At 49.8% G+C, this 22,309-nt stretch overlaps 2 protein-coding genes across 3 annotated transcripts in view; one reads left to right on the top strand and one right to left on the bottom strand.

Moving 5' to 3' along the window:
• The first annotated feature begins 8,577 nt into the window (after nt 1–8,577).
• Nucleotides 8,578–22,309, top strand: part of SLC5A10 (solute carrier family 5 member 10) — a 56,273-nt gene continuing 42,541 nt past the window's right edge. For both annotated transcript variants that reach the window (XM_041770855.1, XM_041770854.1), the window contains exons 1-8: nt 8,578–8,741; nt 13,877–13,948; nt 14,235–14,339; nt 14,734–14,793; nt 15,509–15,613; nt 19,226–19,331; nt 19,599–19,679; nt 21,088–21,293. In XM_041770855.1, coding sequence (XP_041626789.1) covers nt 8,628–8,741; nt 13,877–13,948; nt 14,235–14,339; nt 14,734–14,793; nt 15,509–15,613; nt 19,226–19,331; nt 19,599–19,679; nt 21,088–21,293 — 849 coding nt within the window. In that variant the 5' untranslated portion in view covers nt 8,578–8,627. The remainder of the gene's footprint in view (nt 8,742–13,876; nt 13,949–14,234; nt 14,340–14,733; nt 14,794–15,508; nt 15,614–19,225; nt 19,332–19,598; nt 19,680–21,087; nt 21,294–22,309) is intronic.
• FAM83G (family with sequence similarity 83 member G) overlaps nt 18,994–22,309 on the bottom strand; it is a 30,474-nt gene continuing 27,158 nt past the window's right edge. The window contains exon 6 of the mRNA XM_041770853.1: nt 18,994–21,869. Coding sequence (XP_041626787.1) covers nt 21,462–21,869 — 408 coding nt within the window. The 3' untranslated portion in view covers nt 18,994–21,461. The remainder of the gene's footprint in view (nt 21,870–22,309) is intronic.

Raw genomic sequence — 22,309 nt, 5'->3', positions numbered from 1 at the left:
AAGAAGAGGATTTGAACAACAGTATAAACTAATTAGACAATGAATATGTACAAGACATACCACCCAACAGCAGTGGAATATACATCCTTCTCAAGTGCACACAGAACATTCTCCAGGACAGATCATATAAGAGATCACAAAACAAGTCTCAGTAAGTTTAAAATGACTGAAATCCTACAAAGTATCTTCTCTAACCATAAAAATAAAACAGGAACCAGTAACAGAAGGAAATCCAGAAAATTCATAAATATGTGGAAAATTTAAAAACATTTTAAAAAGAACCCCTGGGTCAATGAAGAAATGAGAAGGTGAATTAGAAAAAAAAAAAAACTTTGAGATAAACAAAAATGAAGACACAATAGCAAAGGTTATATGATTTATGAAAACACTTCATAAAAAAATTTATAGCTGTAAATGGCTATATTAAAAAAGAAGAAAGGTCTCATATAAATCACTTAATTGAACACCTTAAGAAACTAGAAAAAGAAGAACAACTAAATTTAAAGAGCAGAAGGATGGAAATAATCTGGTATAAAGTGGAGATAAGCAAAAGAAAAAAGAGAAAAACAGTGGAGAAAATAAATGAAGCCAAAAGTTGATTCTTTGAAAAGATCAACACAGGGACACCTGGGTGGCTCAGTGGTTGAGTGTCTGCTTTTGGCTCAGGTTATTATCCCAGGGTCCTGGGATTGAATCCTGCATCAGGTTCCTCACAAGGAGCCTGCTTCTCCCTCTGCCTATATCTCTGCCTCTCTCATGTGTCTCTCATGAATAAATAAATAACAGCTTTTTTTAAAAAAAGAAAGAAAGAAAAGGTCAACACAAACAACAAACCTCTAGCTGGATTGACTAAGAAAAAAATCAGCAAAGACTCAAATTACTGAAATCAGAAATGAAAGTGAGAACATTACTACTGATGTTACAAAAGCAAGAAGGATTGGTTATAAGAGAGCACTCAGAGAGTACAACAGACTGGATAACCTAGATGAAATGGACAGATTCTAAAAACACCCAAACTATCAAAACTGACTCAAGAAGAAACTGAAAATTTGAATAGACCTATAACAAGTAAAGAGATTGAATCGGTATCCAAAAAACTCCAACAAAGAGAAGCCCAGTACCAAATGGCTTCACTGGTGAATTCTACAAAACTTTAAAGGAGAATTAACACAAATACTTCCCAAACTCTTCCAAAAAATTAAAGAGGTGTGTTATGGGTTGAATATTTTTGTGTCCTTCCACAAGGAAGCCACGACCCCCAAATATGACTGTTTTTGGAAATAAGACCTTGTGGAAGTCTTATTTAAGCTTAAGAGAAGTCATAATGTTGGGGCCCTGATCCAATTGATTAGTATCCTTATAAAAAGAAACAGAACCTCTCTCTCTCTCTTTCTCCTTCTCTTTCTCTCTCTCTCTTCCATGTGAGGACATAGTGAGAATGTGGCCATTCACAAATCAGGAAGAGAGATCTTGCCAGGGACAGAACCAGCTGAACATTTTGATCTGGGACTTCTAGGCTCCAGAACTGTGAGAAAATAAATTTCTCTTGTTTTGGCCATCCATTCTATATTTTGTCAGGGCAATCTGAGCTGACAAGCTGAGAAAACTAAGACAAGGAGGGAACACTTCTTAACTCATTCTATGAGGCCAGCATTACCCTGATACCATAGCCAGGCCAAAATTTCACACAAAAAGAAAATGATATCTTTTATTGAATATTAATTGAAAAATTCTCAACAGAATAGTAGCAAACCAAATCTAGTACCTTATTGAAAGGATTATACACATTACCAAATAGGATTTATTCCAGGAATGCAAGTGTAGATCAACATACAAAAATCAATGTCACATACGATATTAATAGAATAAAGAGGAGGGGACCCTGGGAGTTTCAGTTGGTTGAGCATCTGCCTTTGGCTTGGATCATGATCCCGGGGTCCTGGGATCAAGCCCTGCATTGGGCTCCTTACTCAATATGAAGCCTGCTTTTCCCTCTCCCTCCGCCCCTCCCTCTCACTCATGCTCTCTTTCTAAAATAAATAAATAAAATCTTAAAAAAAAAATAGAATAATGAGGGAAAGCCCACACATGATCCTTTCAATGGCTGCAGAAAAACATTTGAAACAATCCAACACCCTTTCATGATAAAAATATTCAACAAACTAGGAATAGTAAGGAAGTTTCTCAAGATGAAAAGCCCACAGTAAGATACTTAATGGTGAAAGGCTGGAGTTTTTTTTTTTTTTTTTTTTAATTTTTAATTTTTTTGGAGTTTTACCTTAAAATCGAGACCAAGATAAGATGTACTCTCTCAACCACTTCTATTCAACATTGTACTGAAAGTTCTAGGAAGAGAAATCAGGCAAAAAAACAAAAGTCATACAAGTTGAAAAGGAAGGAGTAAAACTAACTCCATTCACAGATGACCTAATATCATATATAGAAAGTCCTTAAAAAAAATTCCTGAAGAATCCACACCAAAACCCTATTAGCACTAACAAGTTCAGCAAAGCTGCAGGATGTAAGACCAACAACCAACAGTTGTGTTTCTATACACTAGAAATAGTCAAGAGTCTTCTCTGCCTCCCAGCACCTATATGCGTTATACACTCCTTACATAAGACCTCTGTGGAGCTAACCAAGGTTTGAATTGGCTAACCTGGCCCTATGCTGAGAACCCTAAAGCATTCCAGCCGTGGACCTAGCGACTAATGATGTTGAGGGTCTTTCATGTACCTTTTGGCCATTTGTATATCTAGTTGGGTCTTGTGCCCATTCTAACTGGATTATTTCTTTGTTTTGTTTTGCTTGCTATTTAGTTGTATGAGTTCTTTATATATTTTGGGTATTAACTTCTTATCAGATAAAGGTTTGCAAATGTTTTTTCCCCATTTTACAGGTTGTTTTTTTTTTTTTTTTACAGGTTGTTTTTTAGTTTGTGATTGTTTCTTTTACTGTGAAGAAACCTTTTAGTTTGATGTAGTCCCACTTATTTTTTATTTTGTTGCTTATGTTTTAGGTGTCATGTCCAAAAATCATTGCCAAGAGCCATGTCAAGAAGTTTTTTTCCCCTACATTTTCTTCTAGGAGTCTCATGGTTTTGGATCTTATATTTAAGTCTAATCCATTTTAGGTTAATTTTTGTGACTGGTGAAAAATAGGAGTCTAGTTATATTCTTTTATATGTGAATGTCCAACTTTCCAGCACCATTTATTAAAGAGACTGTCTTTTCCCCATTACATATTCTTGGCTCCCTTGTCAAATATTAGTTGACCATATTTACTTGAGTTTATTTCCAGGCTCTTAGTTCTGTTCCATCAATGTATTTGTCTGTTTTTATGCCAGTACCATACTGTTTTTATTACAATGTAATTATAAATTATAGTATAGTTTGAAATTAGAAGTGTGATGCCTCCCACTTTATTCTTCTTTTTCAGAATTTCTTTGACTATTTGGTGTCTTTTGTGCTTCCACATAAATTTTAGGACTGTCTTTTCCTACTTCTTTAAAAGAAAAAATGCCATTGGAATCTTGATAGGGATGGCATTGAATCTAGAGATGGCTTTTGGTAGTATTGAGATGCTAGTAATATTAATTCTTTCAATCCGTGAACATGGGATATCTTTCCATTCATTTGTATCTTCTTCAATTTCTTTCATCAATGTTTTAATTTTCAGAGTAGAGTTCTTTCATCTCATTGGTTAAATTTATTCCTAAGTATTTTATTGTTTTTGATGCTATTGTGGATGAATTTTGTAAAGTTTCTTTTTCAGATAATTCATTGTTAACAAATACTACTGTTTTTTATGTTAATTTTGTATCCTGCAATTTTACTGAATTTGTGATTAGATCTAATCCTTTTTGATGGAGTCTTTAGGATTTTCTATATATAAAATCATATTATTTGCAAATATAGATAATTCTACTTCTTCCTTTCCAGTGTTGATTTTTTATTTCTTTTTCTTGCCTGACTGCTCTGGCAAGGACTTCTAGCACTATGGTGAATTGGATTGGTCAAAGTGAGCACTGTTGTCTTATTCCTTAGAGGAGAAGCTTTCAAACTTTCATCATTGAATCTGATGTTAACTGGGGGCATATCATGTATGCCCTTTATTATGTTGAGAAAGTTCTTGTTGTCCTAATTTGTTGAGTTTTTATCATGAATGGAAGCTGAATGTTGTCAAATGCTTTTTCTGCATCCACTGAATGATCACAGGATTTTTTTCCTTTTGTTCTATTAATGTGATGTAGCACATTGATTGATTTGCATATGTTGAACCATCCTTGCATTCCATGTAGAAATCCCAATTGATCACGGTGAATGATCTTTTTAATGTGCTCCTAAATTCTATTTGCAAGTATTTTCTTGAGAATTTTTGTGACTATATTCATTAGTGATGTTGGTCTGTATTTTTCTTTTCTGGTAGTGTCTTTTTCTGACTTTCAAATCAGAATGTCAGCCTAATAAAATGAATTTGGGAGTATTTCCTCTTCCTTTTTTGGAAGAGTTTGAGAAGGATTGGTGTTGATTCTCTAAATGTTTGGCAAAATTCAGCAGTAAAGCCATCTATCTGGTGCTGGGTTTTTCTTCATTTGGAGCTTTTTGATTCCTGATTCAATCTCCTTAGTAGTGATTGGTTTATTCAGACTTTCTGTCTTCCTGATTCAATCATGGTGGTTTGTATGTTTCTAAGAATTTTTTTGGTCATTTTCTTATAGGCTGTCCAGTTTGTTGGTATGTAATTTTTCATAGTAGCTTCTTATGATCCTTTGTATTTCTAAGACATCAGTTGTACTGTCTCATTTTTCATTTATAATTTTGTTGGTTGGATCTCTTCTATTGTTTTCCCTGGTTAACCTAGATAAAGTTTCATCAATTTTGTTTATCTTTTCCCAACCAACTCTTAGCTTAATTAATCTTTTCTATTGTTTTTTGTTTTCTCTTTCATTTATTTCTCTCTAATCTTTATTATTTCATTCCTCCTGCTAACTGGGGCTCAGTTTATTCTTTTTCTCGTTCCTTGAGGCATGGTGTTAGGTTGTTTATTTAGGATCTTTCTTACTTATTTTTAAAAAGTTTTTATTTTAATTCCAGTTAGTTAACATATAGTGTTACATTAGTTTCGTGTGTACAGTATAGTGATGCAACAATTCCATATATCACCCAGTGTTCATCGTACTTACTTCTTAATGTAGGCATTCGTTGCTTCAAAGTTCTCTTTTAGAACTGATTTTGCTGCATCTCATAAGTTTTGGCATGTTGTATTTCCATTTTCATTTGTTTCAAGATACTTTTTTTTATTTTTCCTTTAATTTCATCTTTGATCCAGTGTCTTTTAGGAGACTGTTCTTTAATTTCCATGTATTCATGAATTTTTGGGGTATTCTTTTCATTATTGATTTCTAGTTTCATACCATTGTGGTTAGAGAAGATACTTGGTATGAATTCAGTTTTCTTGAATTTGCTGACTTGTTTTGTCTAATATAAGTTGTTTTGTCTAACATATGTTTGGTCTAGCATATGGTCTATTCTAGAAACTGTTTCATGTGCACCTGAGAAGAATATGCATTCTATTATTGTTAGACATAGTGTTCTGTGTATGTTAGGTCCATTTGGTTTGTAGTGTTGTTCAAACCGTATGCTGTTTCTTTATTGATTCTCTGTCTTGATGATCTATCCATTGTTGGAGTTGGGCATTAAAGTCCCAACTATTATTGTATTGCTGTTTATTTGAAAAGAAACTTCTTAATGGATACAGGATTTTACCTTGGCTCAGTACATTTATACATAATACCAAGACCACCAAAGCCTTTTAAATCTCAGAAATCTATTTTTATCAAGGTAAAATATACATAACGTAAAATTAATCATTTTAAACATTTTAAAGTATACCATTCAGTGGCCCTTAGATTTCAGAATGGGAACAAGACATCAGAAAGACCAAGGTATGATGAGAAGTCTGGAACTTTTAGCCTTGAGTTAATTAATCCTTGGTGGCCAGTGATTTAATCCATAATGCCTGGGTGATGAAATTTATGTAAACATCCCTACATGATGAATAGGGTTCAGGGAGCTTTCAGGTTGGTGGACACACCCATGTACTGGGACCCTTTTGGATCTCACTCTATGTACCTCTCCATCTGGCTGTTCATCTGTACATTTATAATAATCTTTATCATATATATATACTGATAATTGTAAGTAAAACATTTCCCTGAATTCTGTAAACCCTCTAGCAAATTATGAAATCTGAGAAGGCGATCGTGGGAACTTCCAACATTTATAGATGGTCAGCCAGAAGACTAAGACTCTTTAAGAACTTAGACTGTGGGGTCTTCGCTAACTTGGGTAAGTCATGGCAGAATTGAATCAAATTGTAGGACACCTAGTTGGCATCTAGGGAGATGGAGAATTCATTGGTGTGGGGAAAAAAATCCCCACACATTTGGCATCAGCAGTGGTGTTGGAAGACATAACATAGGAGTTTCCTCTTGGGATGGATGCAGCTTAATGATATGGCTGGCTTCTTGGCTGGGCAGTCCCATTCATTCCTGTCCTCGGTGAGTTGGGCCAGAAGACTTTGATCCGAGTGTGGTCATGTTGGGTAGGGCGGGGTGGGAATATGGAATGTGATTGGGCTTAAGTGTGGAATTTCTCATGTCCTTCACTGCTGTCCTCTCCCTGTCCTTGTGACCATCCACTCCTTGTGACCTCTAGTCCCCAGAACTTGTTACCATAGGCAGGCGGTTTTATCCCTAATGGTTTATTTCCTTCTGAGACCCAGGCTGAGGAGAGGGGACCAAAGACTATTTTTCAACCTCTTTATCTTTAGGAGACTGCTTTAATAAATTTCGATAGTATCCAGTTGGGTCCTTCTGGTATAAAATGATCTTTTGATTCATGCTATGCTTCTTCTAACAATGGCTTGGAAAGTAAACACCATTGGAGAGGCTAGCTGGCTGACGGTGTGGGTAGTTGGGGAGGGGGCAATGTGCGCCTGCCTGAATTTACTATACACAGTGACTTAGTTGCTCTGCCGTGTCTAGTTTTGCATGTAATCTTTAAACAGTCTACCTCGGGTTACCAAGTAACAGGTGCAGTTGGGTTTTTGCAGGTCAGTATGTTCCCAGCTCACTGCTCACTCATTAACACTTCTAGAAGAGCTGCGTGTCCCGGTTAAACTCCAAATGCTTTGCAAAGCCACGGGCAGTGTCGGAGACATCCACCAGGCTGTGGATAATGATTTCATTAGTGAGTAAGCATCTGAGACTCTGTGGGTTCCAGTGGAACCAGAGCCATCACTGTCACCAATGGGGAACATCTGGGGTCAGATCTGGAGGGCTGAATCCCAGCTCTGCCCCTGACATGGTCAGATGACAGATGGCTTAGCCTCCTGGCCTCCATTCCTTGACTGTGATATGATGTCACCTACTCTGAGTGAGTGACAAAATGCGACAGCATGCAGAAAGGCGAAGCATTGTCCTCAGCTCCTGGCAGGCACCTGCTGGATGTGTCCCTCCGTGGACGTCCTGAGGAGACCACGGAGACCTGAACAGATGGTCACAACGAGGGGCTTGAGATTGTTTCAACTGGTCTAGAAAAAGAAAGCAAAAATGAACCCGTGAAACTTCCCAAAGACTTTCAGTGGTTAAGAGTATTTAGTAATAAGGAAAAAGAAAGCAGAATATTTGGCAACAGGCCTTTATTGTCCAAATCTGGGATGTTCTGGGGCTGAGACTCTTGTGGCTGGAAGTGAACCAAACTCGCAACCCTGAGATCAAGAGGCATCATCCCAAGCCTCTCTAAGTCCACTCATGGCCCAACAGCCACAGGACATGGTTGCCCACCACAGTGGTGTCCCCAGACGTGAGGCATCTGTCTCCAACCTTCCATGCTTCTTATACAAATTATTTTATTTTTTTTAAGATTTTATATTTTATTCATGAGAGACACAGAGAGAGAGGCAGAGATACAGGCAGAGGGAGAAGCAGGCTCCCTGCAGGGAACCCGATATGGAACTTGATCCAGGGACCCCGGGGTCACGACCTGAGCCAAAGGCAGATGCTCAACCATTGAGTCACTTAGGTGCCCCTTCTTATACAAATTAAGTAAAGGTCTGAGCCACACATCAGGTAACTGAGCCCTTTCTCAGACTATTCTGTTTGCCTTTGGGTGCAAACTGCCTATCTATCTATCATCTATCTATCTATCTATCTATCTATCTATCTATCTATCTATCATCTACCTATTTATTTATTTATAAAGTATTTTGAGCAGGCTGCACACCCAACATGAGGATCAAACTCGCAACCCTGAGATCAAGAGGCACATACTTTACCGACTGAACCCACCAGGTGCCCCCTAACTCCCTTTATTTTTCCCAAACCTCCTCTGAGTTTAGGAGGGACTCTCCCCCTTTCTCACAGTCAGGATTTGCTTCCCGCTGGGGGGCAGAGGACAACCTGGCTGCAGTTGGAAGCAGCTTCCCTGCACGCAGCTGCCTTGTGGGCTGGAGATGCCACCATCCCTGCTCGGTTTAATGATCAATTTACTGCCTGCCGGGAAGCCCTTTCTGACCCGGTCCGGCCTCAGTTCCTCTTGCTCAGAGCTGGTGTCTGCTGCAGGATGACGGCTGACAACTCCACCGGCGACCCACATGCTCCCCGGCCGCAGCTGAGCGTCACCGACATCGTCGTCATCACCGTGTATTTCGCTCTGAATGTGGCCGTGGGCATATGGGTGAGAGGCCCGCAGGGGGCGGCCGGCCAGGGTGGGCACTGGGGCTGGGAACCCGGCATCATCTCTCCTGGAGGCCTGAGGTCCGCTGGGGTCCTCCTCCCGGCCCTGGGGTGGATTTGTCCGAGACTTTGACCTAGTCCCTTTCTCTTTGGGCAGTGGCTGCTCAGTGTCCAAGGTGAGGAAAAGGAAGTCCTCTCCAGTGGGCAGGCGGGGCGGCGGGGGGCGGGGAAGCTCACTGGGCTTTCGCTCGGCCGACAAGCTGGGTATCCAGTACCGTGTCCTCTTCCCAGCCTCTGTCTCCTCCGTCAGATGGGCTTACGGTGTGAACATCTGCCCAGCTGCTCCCACACCGGCTGGGTCAGGATCCAGAGAAGGGGAGGGGCACACAGAGCCTGGGGACTTTTATTTTATTTTATTTATTTTATTTTATTTTAAATATTTTATTTATTCATGAGAGAGAGAGAGAGAGAGAGAGAGAGAGGCAGAGACACAGGCAGAGGGAGAAGCAGGCTCCACGTAGGGAGCCCAATGTGGGACTCGATCCAGGGTCTCCAGGATCACATCCTAGGCTGAAGGCAGCACTAAACCTCTGAGCCACCCAGGGATCCCCGGGACCTTTATTTTTAAAAGGACTGTGTCCACCAGCCTAGCCTAGTTCCTGAGACAGCTTCTCTCACCTTCGATGAGGAAGAGAAGTGATTTAGGTCATCACAGACTCCAGCAGCAGTGAGGCTACTGCTCTGCAGGCCCTGTGCTCATCACCGGGTCCCCACAGCCCCGTTTACAGATGAACCCCAGTGCTCTGGGGTCTAGGACTTACCCAGTGAACCCCAAGTCCTTGTGCATAGGGGAAGAGAGGTTCCTCCTGTCTACTCATAATGCTGACCTTGGAGGACTTCGTGGCAGGGAGGTGAACACAAAAGCCAGCTTTGGGTTTGCAGAGGCCAGGCCCTTCCTCCTTGTCCTCAGAGCTCCCCAGGCTAGCGTCCCTGAGCCATGGTGCATGGTGGTCTCATCCACGGGGGGAGAATGAGTATCCTTTTTTATCCACTCCAGCCCCTGATTTAAGCCTGAGTGCCAGAGGCAAGAATGTCACATTCCCAGCTCTGGCATCCTAAAAAGCCACTCAGCATTCTGGGCCTTGAGGTCTTGATCTATAAGACAGACTCAGCACCTACTTCATCCCAAGCCCTGAGTGCCTGAGTCAGAGGAGTTCTGCTACCCAAGGTGCCCACATGGGCTCGGATTCTGCTGCTGCTGCTGTTGGTTCTACAGCAGGAATGGTGCGACGGTGCTGAGGGTGCTGGGGGTGCTGGGTTTGGGGGTGGTGGCAGCAGGAGTAATTGGAGTTGATTCTTAGGTGGTGGAATAGTAAACCACAGGCAGGTCAGGGCTGGTGGTCGGGACCGCTAGCTTCTAGTCCCTACTCTGGGTACTCGGAGTAAGTTACTTAACCTCTCTGGGCACGTCTCCTGAAATACGCAGTGCAGATCTGTGCAGCCCACTTCTCATGGCCGTTCCAAGGAGCACAGGGGGCCAGTGGATGGGAAAATCTGTTGCCAGCCATAGCACGCTATGTTTCTGGGCGAGCTGGTGGCTGGGAATTCAGGGGAGGGGCTGCTGGCGACAGAGGCTTTCTGGAGGAGGTGAGGTGACGGCCAGGTGTTGGAGGTCAGCAAGCTCCGAAGAGGGAAGAGGAGTGGGGAGAAGGCCTTCCTGGCCAGCACGGCTGGGGAGATTTAGTTGAATGCACAATCTCAGAAAATGTTTTGGGCATCTGAGCCACCCGGTGCTTGGGGCCCATCGGCCTCAGTGCCCGGGCCCCACCTCCCCCAGCTTGGCTGGTGCCGCGGGCCATGAGGCTGTGGGAGTTCTAGCCTGTCCCTCCAAGCAGGCCAGGCTGGCCCAGCTCGGTGCTGCTGGCCGGATGGCTGTGAGCATATGCAGCAAAGAACAGAGCCATATGAGAAGGGTGCCAGAGCCAGATTGTGGGTGTTCATCACTCAAATGCAGATGGGACAAGCTGGGTTGGACAGGTGCACCTGCCAAGGTGCTCTGACGTTGCGATTAGGAGAACCAGGGGGAGGAGGACCTTTAAGGAGGTGAACCTGGATGAGGGACCTTGAGCTGAGCCTTTGCATCTATTAGGGTCTCTGTTAACAAGTGACAGAAAACCTAGATCGGATGAGCTCGAACAACGAAGGAAATGTAATGATGTCATCTTGAAAAGTCCAATAATATATAGGCTTCAGGCACAGTAGGATCCAGGGGTTCACAGCATCATCAAGACTATGGGTGCATTTCACTTGGCTTTCTCAGCCTCCACCCATGTGTGGCATTGTCCTGAGCCCAGTTTCCTGCACAGATGCCCAGCCTGTCTGCTCAGCCTGGGTTCAGATCCTGACTCCATCACTTGCCACTCTCAGCTCTAAAAGTCTTGACTTCCTCATAGGTAATAAAACACTGCATACAAATAAAGCACTTGGAATCAACTCTGCTGCCAAGGGGCACTCAGTGAATATTAACTAGGTACATGTGGCTGCCAGCATCCCCAGAGCCTTGGCATCCTCCTCCACCTCCTAGGAGGCCAGGAGCCATCCCTGCTTAAGTCCACAACTGCCCTGAACCAGGTGTGACAGCAAAGGAATGGTCCCAAGGCTTAGATGAGTCAGGACTCTTGGAGCTCAACACTGGGTCTGGATCACTCAAGCCAATTGCCAGGAAGAAATGAGACCCCTCAGGAAGGGAAAGGGCAAGAAGGAGGCAATTGGCAATGCCCACCATATCCTTGGAAGACGAGGAGATGTTAGGAAAAATCATGGGTTAAGAACAGAGCTGCTCTCGAAGTTGCACAGTGCACAGCCTACACAGCTGGAAGTGACCATCCTGGCCAAGACTCCTGGAACCTTCTATAGTACTGCATTCACTGTGGCTGGATCATAGCTCACAGAAACTGATGGGAGTTCAGGTGGGAGAAAAGCAAGCAGGACTCATATCAAAAGCTTTGAATGACAGATGCAATCAATTCAAGAGAACCATCTTAAATATGATGGGGTGTGTGTGTGCAATTAAAGTCAGGTAGAAAGAGGCCTGTATATCAGTTGAGATTGTGTGATCCAGCCTTAGGTTAGGATATGTATGCTTTGAAAAAAGAATGCAAAATATATAAATGCACCTGCTGTGTTTTTCTTTTCAAATGTCTTCTGTCCTCAAGTTCACCTCTTTTCATTTTCTCCTGTCCAGATAGCACTCAGTGAGGCCTTGAAAAATCCATAGAATCACTGACCCTTATTGGTCACCTCCTAGGTACCAGTCACCATTGTCAGACTGTTACGAGTATTAACTCATTAAATCTCATAGAAGCCTATGAGGGAAGAACTTTTATTAGGCCCATATTACAGATGAAGAAACTGAGGCACCAGTGAGGTAACTTGCCCAAGATCAAACAGCCAAGAAGCAGAGAAGCTGGGATTTGCTCCCAGGCACTCTGATTTCAGGTTTTTAAAAATTATATTATGGAGCACAAAATTCCATACTCCTCCCAAAACAAAAGGTATGCAGGAATACTGGAGTGATAATTCTTTGAAATGTATCAGAGATTAAAATATTAGAAGTAAGAGAGGGTGTTGAGTAGCTCAGTCAGTTAAGTGTCCAACTCTTGGTTTTGGCTCAGGTCATGATCTCAGGGTCCTGGGATCGAGCCCCCCCCCCCCCCCCCCCCCCTGTCATGTCAGGCTCTGGGCTCCATGCTCAGCAGGGAGTCTGCTTGGGATTCTCTCTTTCCATCTGTCTCTGCCCCTCCCCCTACTCCATGCTTGCTCTCTCTCTCAAATAAATAAAATCTTTAAAATATTAGGGGGCACTGGGTGGCTCAGTGGTTGAGCATCTGCCTTCAGCTCAGGTCATGATCCTGGGGTCCTGGGATCGAGTTCCACATCAGGCTCCCTGCCTGGGGCCTGCTTCTCCCTCTGCCTGTGTTTCTGCCCCTCTCTCTCTGTGTCTCTCATGAATAAATAAATAAAATCTTTTTCAAAAAATACAAGAAATCAAGGCCAAGAAGCTCTCAGAATCCTTGACTCAAAAGTCGTCACACAGAGACAAAAATCCCACCCCTTAGGGGCGCCTGGCTGGCTCAGGCGGTAGAGCATGTGTGAGACCAAGCCCCACATTGAACATGGAGCCTACTTAAGCCATTTGAAAGTGTATAGCTCGATGGTATTTAGAACATTCACGTGTTGTACAACCATTACCTCATCTGGTTCCAAAACTTTTTCATCACCCCGCAAGAAACCCCACACCTATTAATAGTCATTCCCCTTTGCCCCCTCTCCTCAGCCCCTGGAAACCACTACTGTACTTTCTGCCTCTATGGATTCACCTGTTCTGGACATTTCATTCCCATGGGATCATTACCATATGTGGCCTTTTGCATCTGACTCCTTTTATTTGGCAGAATGTTCTTGAGGGCCATCTGTGTCGTGACAGGTTTCAGAACCACATTCGATCCTGTGGTCGGGTAATATTCCGTTGTATGGACAGTCCACCTTTTGTCTGTTCGTCAGGTGATGGGCATCTGGTTGTGTCCATCAACTGGGCAACAATTGGGCTGTTGTGAATATGCTGCTATGAACATTCAGGTACAAGTTTTGTTTGAACGTAGGTTTCCAGTTCTCTCGGAGGTGCAGTGGAATGCTGGGTCATTGTGTTCCCAATTAAGTGTTGACTGTTTAAGTCTTTGAAGAGCTCTCAGACTGTCTTCCACTGCAAGGGCACCATTTTATGTTCTCTGCAGTGGTTGTGAGGGTTCCAATTTCTTTTCCTTTTTTTAAAATTTTTTTTTATTTTATTTATTTATTTTTAGATTTTATTTATTTACTCATGAGAGACACACAGAGAGAGGCAGAGACATAGGCAGAGGGAGAAGCAGGCTCCATGCAGGGAGCCTGACGTGGGACTCGATCCTGGGTCTCCAGGATCACACCCCGGGCTGAAGGCAGTGCTAAACCACTAAGCCACCCAGGCTGCCCTTTTCCTTTTTTTTTTTTTTTTTTAAATTTAAATCCAATTTGCCAACATATAGCATAACACCCAGTGCTCATCTCATCGTGTGCCCATTTCTGTCTCCGCTCTTGCAGTCCTCATGCCGGGCCAGCAGGAACACGGTGAGAGGCTACTTCCTGGCGGGCCGGGACATGACCTGGTGGCCGGTGAGTGCTCTCCTCCCCCCCACAGCCCCTCCTTCTGGTGGGACTGGACCCCTGGTGCAGGTGCCCGCTAGGGGCCCATCCCTGAGGTCACCTTGTGTGCCTTCCTCACCCAAGGCCCCCCCCCCTCCCCCCAGCCCTGGCAGGCAATGATGGGCCGGGTGGAGGCTGGCGGGAGTCCTGGAGCTGGGAGTGTAGGGATAGGGTGCTGGGAATTGTGTAAAGGGTGGGGGCTTCGGAGTCTGGGGAGGGGGGCTGCTGCTGATTCCTTGTCCTCTCTGTCCTCCAGATTGGGGCTTCTCTCTTTGCCAGCAGCGAGGGCTCGGGCCTCTTTATTGGACTGGCGGGCTCGGGTGCGGCCGGGGGCCTGGCCGTGGCGGGCTTCGAGTGGAACGTGAGATGCTGGCGGAGGGGGGGTGTGGTGATGGGGGGGTGGCGGGCGGGTGTGAGAGGGGCAGCAGCCCCAGAGGACGCTGGTAGGGCTTCACCGGAGTCTGCCCTCGGCCCAAGGAGCAGCTCCCGGCACCTCAGGTGGCCAGTGTCTGGACAGGTGGTGTTCCTGGGACAGGCTGGTCCTCGGATGGCCGAAGCGCTAGACAGGCCCGCGGGAGGGGAGCTGTTAGCCTTGGCCCAGGGCCATCTGCTTACAGAGGCCCAGAGAGAGGACGAGGCCGCTGCAGGGTCCTGTGTCCAGGCAGGCCTGCAGACAACTGGTCCGGGCCATGTTTCTAGAGCAGGGTTTGTGGGAGCTGTGCCTGCCGTCCTCACTCTGCCTCTGTCCCCCTCAGGCCACATATGTGCTGCTGGCCCTGGCCTGGGTGTTCGTGCCCATCTACATCTCCTCAGAGGTGAGTCTACACCTGGGGCCTCGGGATGGCCTCGCCTGGCTCGGGAGCCCTGGTTGGGCTCGGCGGAGCTGATGAGCGGCAACCCTGGCTTTGCTCAAGAGTTGGTGCGCGAACCCACTGCTTTCAGGGCTGGATTTGTTATTAATGCAACTAATATCCCTATGGACTCATGAAGACATGTCCCCGAGGACCTCAGCCTGGGGGCTTTGTCTGTTGGTTTCTCTTGTCCCTGCTTGCTGTGCCTGGGGGATAGGCTCCGTCTGCTTGAGCACACAGGCTGCAGACCTGGGGGACACACGGGGGGGGGCATATCTGGGGGGCCACACCTGGGCAGCACACCTGGGGGGCATACCTGGGCGGCACACGTGGGCAGCACCTGGAGGGCACACCTGGGCGGCACACCTAGGGGGCACACGTGGGGGCCTCCCCCAGGTGATTCTGTCCCGGACCAGCCCACTCCTTCAGCCCCAGCTGGGCAGTCACTGACCTCCAGTGCCTTCCACTTCCTGGATCTCCTAGCCGTCATGGCCATCTTCCCCATTCAGCTGTGTCATAGCTCATCTGGGTTTGTCACAACAGCCCCCAGACTTGTCTCTCTGTCCCTAGTCACAGTCCAGGTTCTGGGACAGGTGGTAAGCGGGCCTGGCTCTGTCCTGGAGCAGCTCTGGGCCCTGAACTCAGGCAAGAGCTTAGTCCCACCCCCGTGTCTCCCCAGATTGTCACCATGCCCGAATACATTCAGAAGCGCTATGGAGGCCAGCGGATCCGCACCTACCTGTCTGTCCTGTCCCTGCTGCTGTCTGTCTTCACCAAGATATCGGTGAGCTGCGCCGTACTCCCAGCAACCAGCCAACACAGCCTGGAATCCTCCCTACTCTGGGGGCCCCTCAAACACACCTGACATGCCCACCTCTGTCTCTGGGTCCCTAGCTGGGGAAACTGAGGCCCAGAGAGGGGCAAGGAGTTGCCCACCCAGTGAGGCTGGCCTAGCAGGCCTTCTGCCTTCTGCTCGGCCCCAGGTCTAGATATGAGGGTGTTGGCGTTCTACCCGGGAGAGGTCACTGGTGGGGGCGCGGAGGTGAGCCAGGACTGTCCCCTAGGGGGCGCTGAGCGCGCGGTCTCTGGCGGCTCCCAAGCTGCGGGAGCCCGGCCTGTGGCCCGTCAGCTCCTTCACACAGCTGACCCCTGGCGGCGCCCTTCAGGCACTGCGGCGCCACCCTGGTGGGCCCTCCAGGCCTCTTTCCCCTGGGGGCCTGGACTTGTCCCCCTAGGAGGGTAAGAGTGGAAAGCACACCCTGAATGCCAACCAGGGCCCACTTAGGCCAGCTCTTCACACTGTCCCCTCTCTGGTCCCAGAAGTATCTGACCTAGAGATACCTAGAATCCAGGCCCCCTGACCCGACTCTCCTGGACACATCCTACACGGCCTGCCCGCCTCTCTCCTTGACATCTGTTCCCCACCCCACCTCAGTGTCTCCCCCATTTCTTCTCTCTGTTCATTGATGTGTCCCCAGTGCTTCTATGGGCCTGGCATACGTCATGGGATTGAATGACAAAATATGCCAGGGGCCAGCTAATTGTTTCCATGAAGGGCCAGAGAGTAAATATTTTTGGCTTCGCAGGACACACACCAGTTACTGGACTTTGCTGCTGGGGTGAGAAACACGATACCTACCAATGTGTGTGACTGGACTTGGCCTGTGGGCTCTGCTGTGCCAACCCCTGGGATACACATGTAAATGTATCGACTTGAGCGCCTACTGTGTGCCGGGCCCTGGGCGATAAACACATTCCTTATGTTCAGGGAGCTTTGTGTTCCAGAAAGATAAGTACACAGGCCAATAGAATCACAATAGTAAAAGTGTGGTGAAAGGAGCAAAGGCGGGGCTGAATTCTAGAGCGATGAGAGCAGGGGCAGAGGTCAGGCTCCCTTCGGAGAGACTGGTCTGCATTGAACATGCCAGGCTCGCAGAGGCGGAAGGAAGGGGTGAAGGTAGAGGTGAGGCTGGAGCTCAGGAAGGGGTGAGTGACGCAGGGGATGGCAGGGACGGCCTGCCAGGTGGCATAGGGCTGCTGGGCCTGGTTAGCTGGATTTTGTTCTATGTGCTATGGAAATGCTGAGAACTTGATTTTCCTCTGGATAAGGGATGGGGCAGAGGGTGGGAACGGCTGACGTGGGAGTGTTTTGGAAACAGCAGTGGCCAGAGCGTCGGGTGTAGGGAGTGTGGCAAAGAAGTTTCTGGAGCCCTGAAGGGGCAGTGGTGGCCTCGATGGAGGGGGCAAGGGGCAGGACAGGCTCTGTTGGGGGTCTTGCCTGCCCTCCCTCCAACCTCCCGGAGGGCAAGGGATGGAGAGACTGCAGAGGGATGGAGGGCCTGTATCTGTGTCCCCTCTCTCCACATCCGCAACCCCACCCTCCAGATAAGGGCCACCGAGGCCCAGGGGGTGACATGACCTGCTCAAAGCTGTGTGGCCAGCACACAGCTCACCAGGGACACAGACTGGGGCTATGCGGCTCTGGGTTTAGGATTTCTAGCTTCTACCGAGCCCCAGCTCTCCGGGGACCCACAGAAGACAGGGCTCGGGCTGCAGGAGAGGTCGGATTGGGTTGGGTGCCATCAAAAGCTCCTGTTGGGGCCTCCCTGGGAGCCTGTAGGCAATCTTATACTCGCTGCGGCAGCAAGTCCTTCCTGGACACTGTGCAGGGTCCCAGAGGGAAGACAGCAGCCAGAGTCCTACCTTCACACCTTGGCCTGTGTGGCTCCTGACCCCTGTCCAGGTCCTCATCACTCCTTAGGGCCTACTCTCACGGAAGAACGTTCCTGAGGAGGAGAGGTTACAGGAGCTGCATCTGGGAAGACAGTTCTGGAAGATAGGGGGTGCAGACTGGGCAGCTCCAGGGCACAGGGACTCAGCCAGTGCTGGGGGTGCAACGGTGGCCAGCCCGGTGTGACCAAGTCACCCGGCTTCAGACAGACATATGGCTGGGGCCTCAAGGCTCCCATTGAGGCGGCCTGGGTCCAGGGAGGGTCCTGAGTGGTGGCTGGGGGATGAGCAGGCAGGGGGAGGGGCTGCTTCTTTCTAGAGGACTCCTGTCCCCCTTCACTGGCCACTCTCACCTCTGATACCTGGCAGGAAGTCCCTCCTCTCCCCAGGCCTCAGTTTCTTCTCTGGTCTGATGGGACAGGGGCTCGAAGAGTCCTTCCTGCTCTGACATTCACCACCTTGGGCTTCTGTCCTCAGGCTGGAGGTAGACACACTGTTACCAACACACACGCGTGCATGCTCACACACATGCACACCACCAAGCCAGCCAGAGTGAGCGGCCACTCTTCTTCCAAAAGCACCTTGTTAGAGTCCACACTGGCTGGTCTCTCCCAGGGAGGGTAGAGGAGGAGCCTGGCGGGAGAGCTACAGGGGACAGAGGCTGTGAAGTGAGACCCAGGTTCTGTGGGTGCTGTGTCCTCAGGGCTGGGGCCGGGGCAGAGGGTCCACATGCCGACTGGGCACTGCTGGCTGGCTCGGTGTTGGGCCAGGCGCTGCAGTTGTTCCGGGCCCGCGCCCCTGGGCCTTGTGCTTCCCCCCACACGCAGGCTCAGCTGACCCACCGCCTTGCCAGGCTTCTCAGGAGCCTGTTGGCCCCAAAGGCTGTATTTCGAGTCAGCTCTCCTGCACTAAGCAGGCCCAGAATGGCAGATTTGGAGCCCCTTGCCCAACCCCAGGTCCCACAGGACAGAGTCCTGCTGGCCTTCCCTGGGCTCACCCCTGGGGGTGGAATTATGGTTGGAAGGCTCACTGCAGAACGAGGGCTCCAGCCCCTTATGCTGCCCCACAGTCAGGGATAGGTGCGGTGGGATCCGGCCCAGGGGACCAGCCTCGGCCTGAGACATGATCCTGGCTTCACTTCCAACCCCACCGGAGGGCAGTAAGCAAGACTGCCCGTCTGTTCCCCAGCCTGCCCCCCTCAACACTTCTGGTCTCTTTTCACACCACCACTCCCCGGTCTAATGAGGAGCAGAGAATAGGGGGGCATGCCCAGATGGGACTGGCCTGGAGACCAAAGCTGCAGACCCATCTCCTTGCGCCTCCCTCAGGGAGCCCTCCTGGACTCCTCCTTGTCAAGGACCTCTGGGAAGCCAAGGTACAGGGCTCCTCCCTTCACATATCTCCCAGGGGCCAGACTCAATAACAACTCTGCTCCTTGGTTGCCACTTCGGACTTTATTAACATCAGCAACATCCCCTGCACACAGCCTGTCCACACCCGGGACCCCCCTCCCACCCTTGCGACAGCGCCGACAGGTGTGCAGGGGAGGGAGTGCGCGTCTGTCCCTCCCTATCCATGGGGCATCGTGGCCACATGTCACATGAGTGCTGCCCTGGCTCCTGCGGTCACCTTGAGCTTCCACACAAGTTTCTTTCCTGTTCCCCAGATCGACCTGTACGCGGGCGCCCTCTTTGTGCACATCTGCCTGGGCTGGAACTTCTACCTCTCCACCATCCTCATGCTCATCATCACGGCCCTGTACACCATCGCAGGTACATGCCCAGCCGGCGGTGGGCCCGCAGCGAGGGGAGCTGCCCCCCAGCCCACGCACCCGTGTGGTCAGGCAGATGCGTGCCGGAGCCTGAGGGGCTGGCGGGGCTCAGGGGGCCGCCTCCCCGACGGCCCGGCCCAGTGTGGATGGGAAGCTGGCTCTGCGGGCCCAGCTGATGGGCCCCACAGCTCAGCCGCCCGTGAGCGGGCAGGGGACAGGTCTGCGGGAAAGCGGTCCCTCCCTCCAGCCTCCTTGTTTCTACCCACAGGGGGCCTGGCTGCTGTGATCTACACGGATGCCCTGCAAACGCTCATCATGGTGGTGGGGGCCATCATCCTGACTGTCAAAGGTGAGGCTGTCTGGGGGCTGGCCTGCCCGGACCCAGGTGCCAGCACTGCGTGGGGGTGGACTCCCAAGGACAAGCCACCAGGCAGTCAGCACCCCCGGACGGTGTCCCCTGGATGACAGAGGCTGCCTGTCCTCTCCCACCACCAGCGCCCAGCTGTGTTTGTCACCAGCTCTGGCCTCAGGTCTGGTGTGGAGCTGACCCAGGAATGCAGGGCCACTGCCCCCGTCCTGGCTCAGGGCTTGATGGTGAGGTGGGGCCGAGGGCAGGTGTGCACACAATCAGGAGACCACAGAGCTGCCTGGGCGCCTGCTCCAACTGTTCAAACTCACGTCTGTAACCCCAAGAAGTGCTGCTACAGCCCGCTGGCCGCGGCAGGGAAGGAGAGAAGAGGGTTTAGACCGGTCGGTGCTACTGGTCTGGTAACCTGGAGGGCTGCCCCAATAGGTAGTGAACTCCCCGTCCCTAGAAGTACACAAGAACTCTCGAGCCTCCTCCAGATGCAGGCTGTAGGATCCTGTGGCCAGGCAATCTCGGACCTCTGTACAGTGTTTGTACATTTGCCCCAAGTACTCGCCCGGCCCAGGCTCCAGGTGGCAGTGAGGCAGGGACCCAGGGTCCGGGCAGCAGGCTTCCTGATTGGGAAAGGCAGGGTCGGGGACAGATGAGACAGAGGGTTTCCTGTATTCAGTCGTCTCTGTATCTGCCTCCTTTCAGACCAGGGGCCTGTGTCCCCAGGAGCCACTGCAGGAGGGGGACCCAGGCAGCCAGGGCCAGCCTGGATGGGAGGGGACTGATTGTAGACACAGCAAAAGCCACAGATGGGCCAGGATTTGGCCACACAGGGCCCTGACCCTGAGGTAGACAGAAACAGTGAGGGAGTGAAAGTGGTCTGGTCTCAAGAGAAAAGCCTTCCGGCCTGAGCCCAGCCGCTGGCCACGCGGCCCTGGTCACTCCCCTGCCCCTGCTGGGACTTGTTTCTGTTCTCAGTGCTACATGACTGCCAGCCATCCTCAGCTTTGCCAAAATCACATCCTTCGGAAGCCTCAGCTCAGGACTTTAACACTTTAGACTCCCCGGGAAGGTCCTCAAATGCCAAGAAAGAATACTTTGGCTCCCTTGATTTGACAACCTGAAGCTTGGCAGAGGACCCCTTGCCCGGGGCCAACAGGTATCCAGGGCCAAGAGGACACTGTGGTGTCCAGTGCAAAATGCTCATTTAATAGTATTATTTTAAATACAAATAAAACAGCCATTTGAATTCCCCGATTTTTTAAAACCCTGTACCCTCCATGCCTTTCTAGACACCAGGAAAGGTGAGTGGGAAAAAGTCAAGTTTGATGCATTGGGAAGTGGGGGCCCGGAGTCAGGGCCACCAGCCACCAACCCATCCCTGTCCCACCCCCTCCAGCTTTTGACCACATCGGCGGGTATGAGCAGCTGGCGGTCGCCTACGCCCAGGCCATCCCATCCAGGATCATCGCCAACACAACCTGCCACGTGCCGCGTGCAGATGCCATGCACATGTTCCGAGACCCCTACACAGGGGACCTCCCGTGGACTGGGATGACCTTCGGTTTGACCATCATGGCCACCTGGTACTGGTGCACTGACCAGGTGAGTGTCAATGTCGCCATCCACCCCACCTTCCCGCCTTCCGGGGTGGGCTCTGGTCCGGGCGGTCCGTCTGCCAATCCCTGGAGCAGCCCCACAAACACCTGCTTGGTGAGTCTGGGCTGGGGCAGAGGCCACGGACCGCATGGCCCCAGGCCCAGGGACAGGATGCTAGGGGTCCTTGCGGTCCCGGGGGGCCTGAGGCCTCCGTTTAGAATCAGAGGAGGCCCACTGGCCACTGCCCGTCCTGGCCTTGAGGTGCTTCGACTGGGACAGTTTGGAGTACGGGATTCCAAAAGGACTTGGGTGCTCCTCAGGGACTCTGCCATCGGCCTGGGGGCTGGCGTTTCGGGCCGGCCTTGGGGTCCCAGGATCTGCCAGCGTGCGGGTCATGGGGCCACCCTTGACCTGCCAGGGGTATGGGCCTGCCACGGCGGGGCCCGCTTTCCTGGCCGAGCTCTCGGCGCCGTCAGCAGCAGGGCGGTACCGCAGGGGTCCCGAGGTCCTCATCGGCCGCAGGAAGCCATCTTTATCCCTGGTCCCCGAGACAGGGACTCTGTAGTGGGGGCTCTGCTGGCCCTAGAGGAGAAAGAGCAGAGACAGTGAGGACACCCCAAGCTGGCACGCCTGGCTTTGCCTCTTGGCCTTGCCGCACACCAGCTGGCGGTCCTCGACAGGTTTGTTTCACTACCTCGTGCCTCAGTTTCCCCATGTCATATGGGAATGATCCCACCTTTTATGGTTACAGTAAGGGAGGTTTCCGCTGTTCCTGCCCCAGCTTCCTCCATCTGTCAATGGGGTTGGCATCTATATCTGGGCCAGGAGTTCGGGTGAGGGCAGGGGCTGGGTCATCTTCTGGAGTCTGACTCTTGTTCTCCCTGAGCCGTGAACACACCAGGGAACCCCAGACAGACCGCCCCCTCCGAGCAGAAGTTCTGCCTGCCCCAGAAGGCCGGGGACAGCTCTAGGAAGCACTCTGTGAGGCAAGACACAGCCACCCTGCCTCTGGACCTGCACCC

Source organism: Vulpes lagopus, chromosome 10, assembly GCF_018345385.1.
Source record: "Vulpes lagopus strain Blue_001 chromosome 10, ASM1834538v1, whole genome shotgun sequence".
NCBI classification, from domain to species: Eukaryota; Metazoa; Chordata; class Mammalia; order Carnivora; family Canidae; genus Vulpes; species Vulpes lagopus.
The sequence above is the reverse complement of the archived record's forward strand: the minus strand, read 5'-3'. Positions and strand labels throughout refer to the sequence as shown.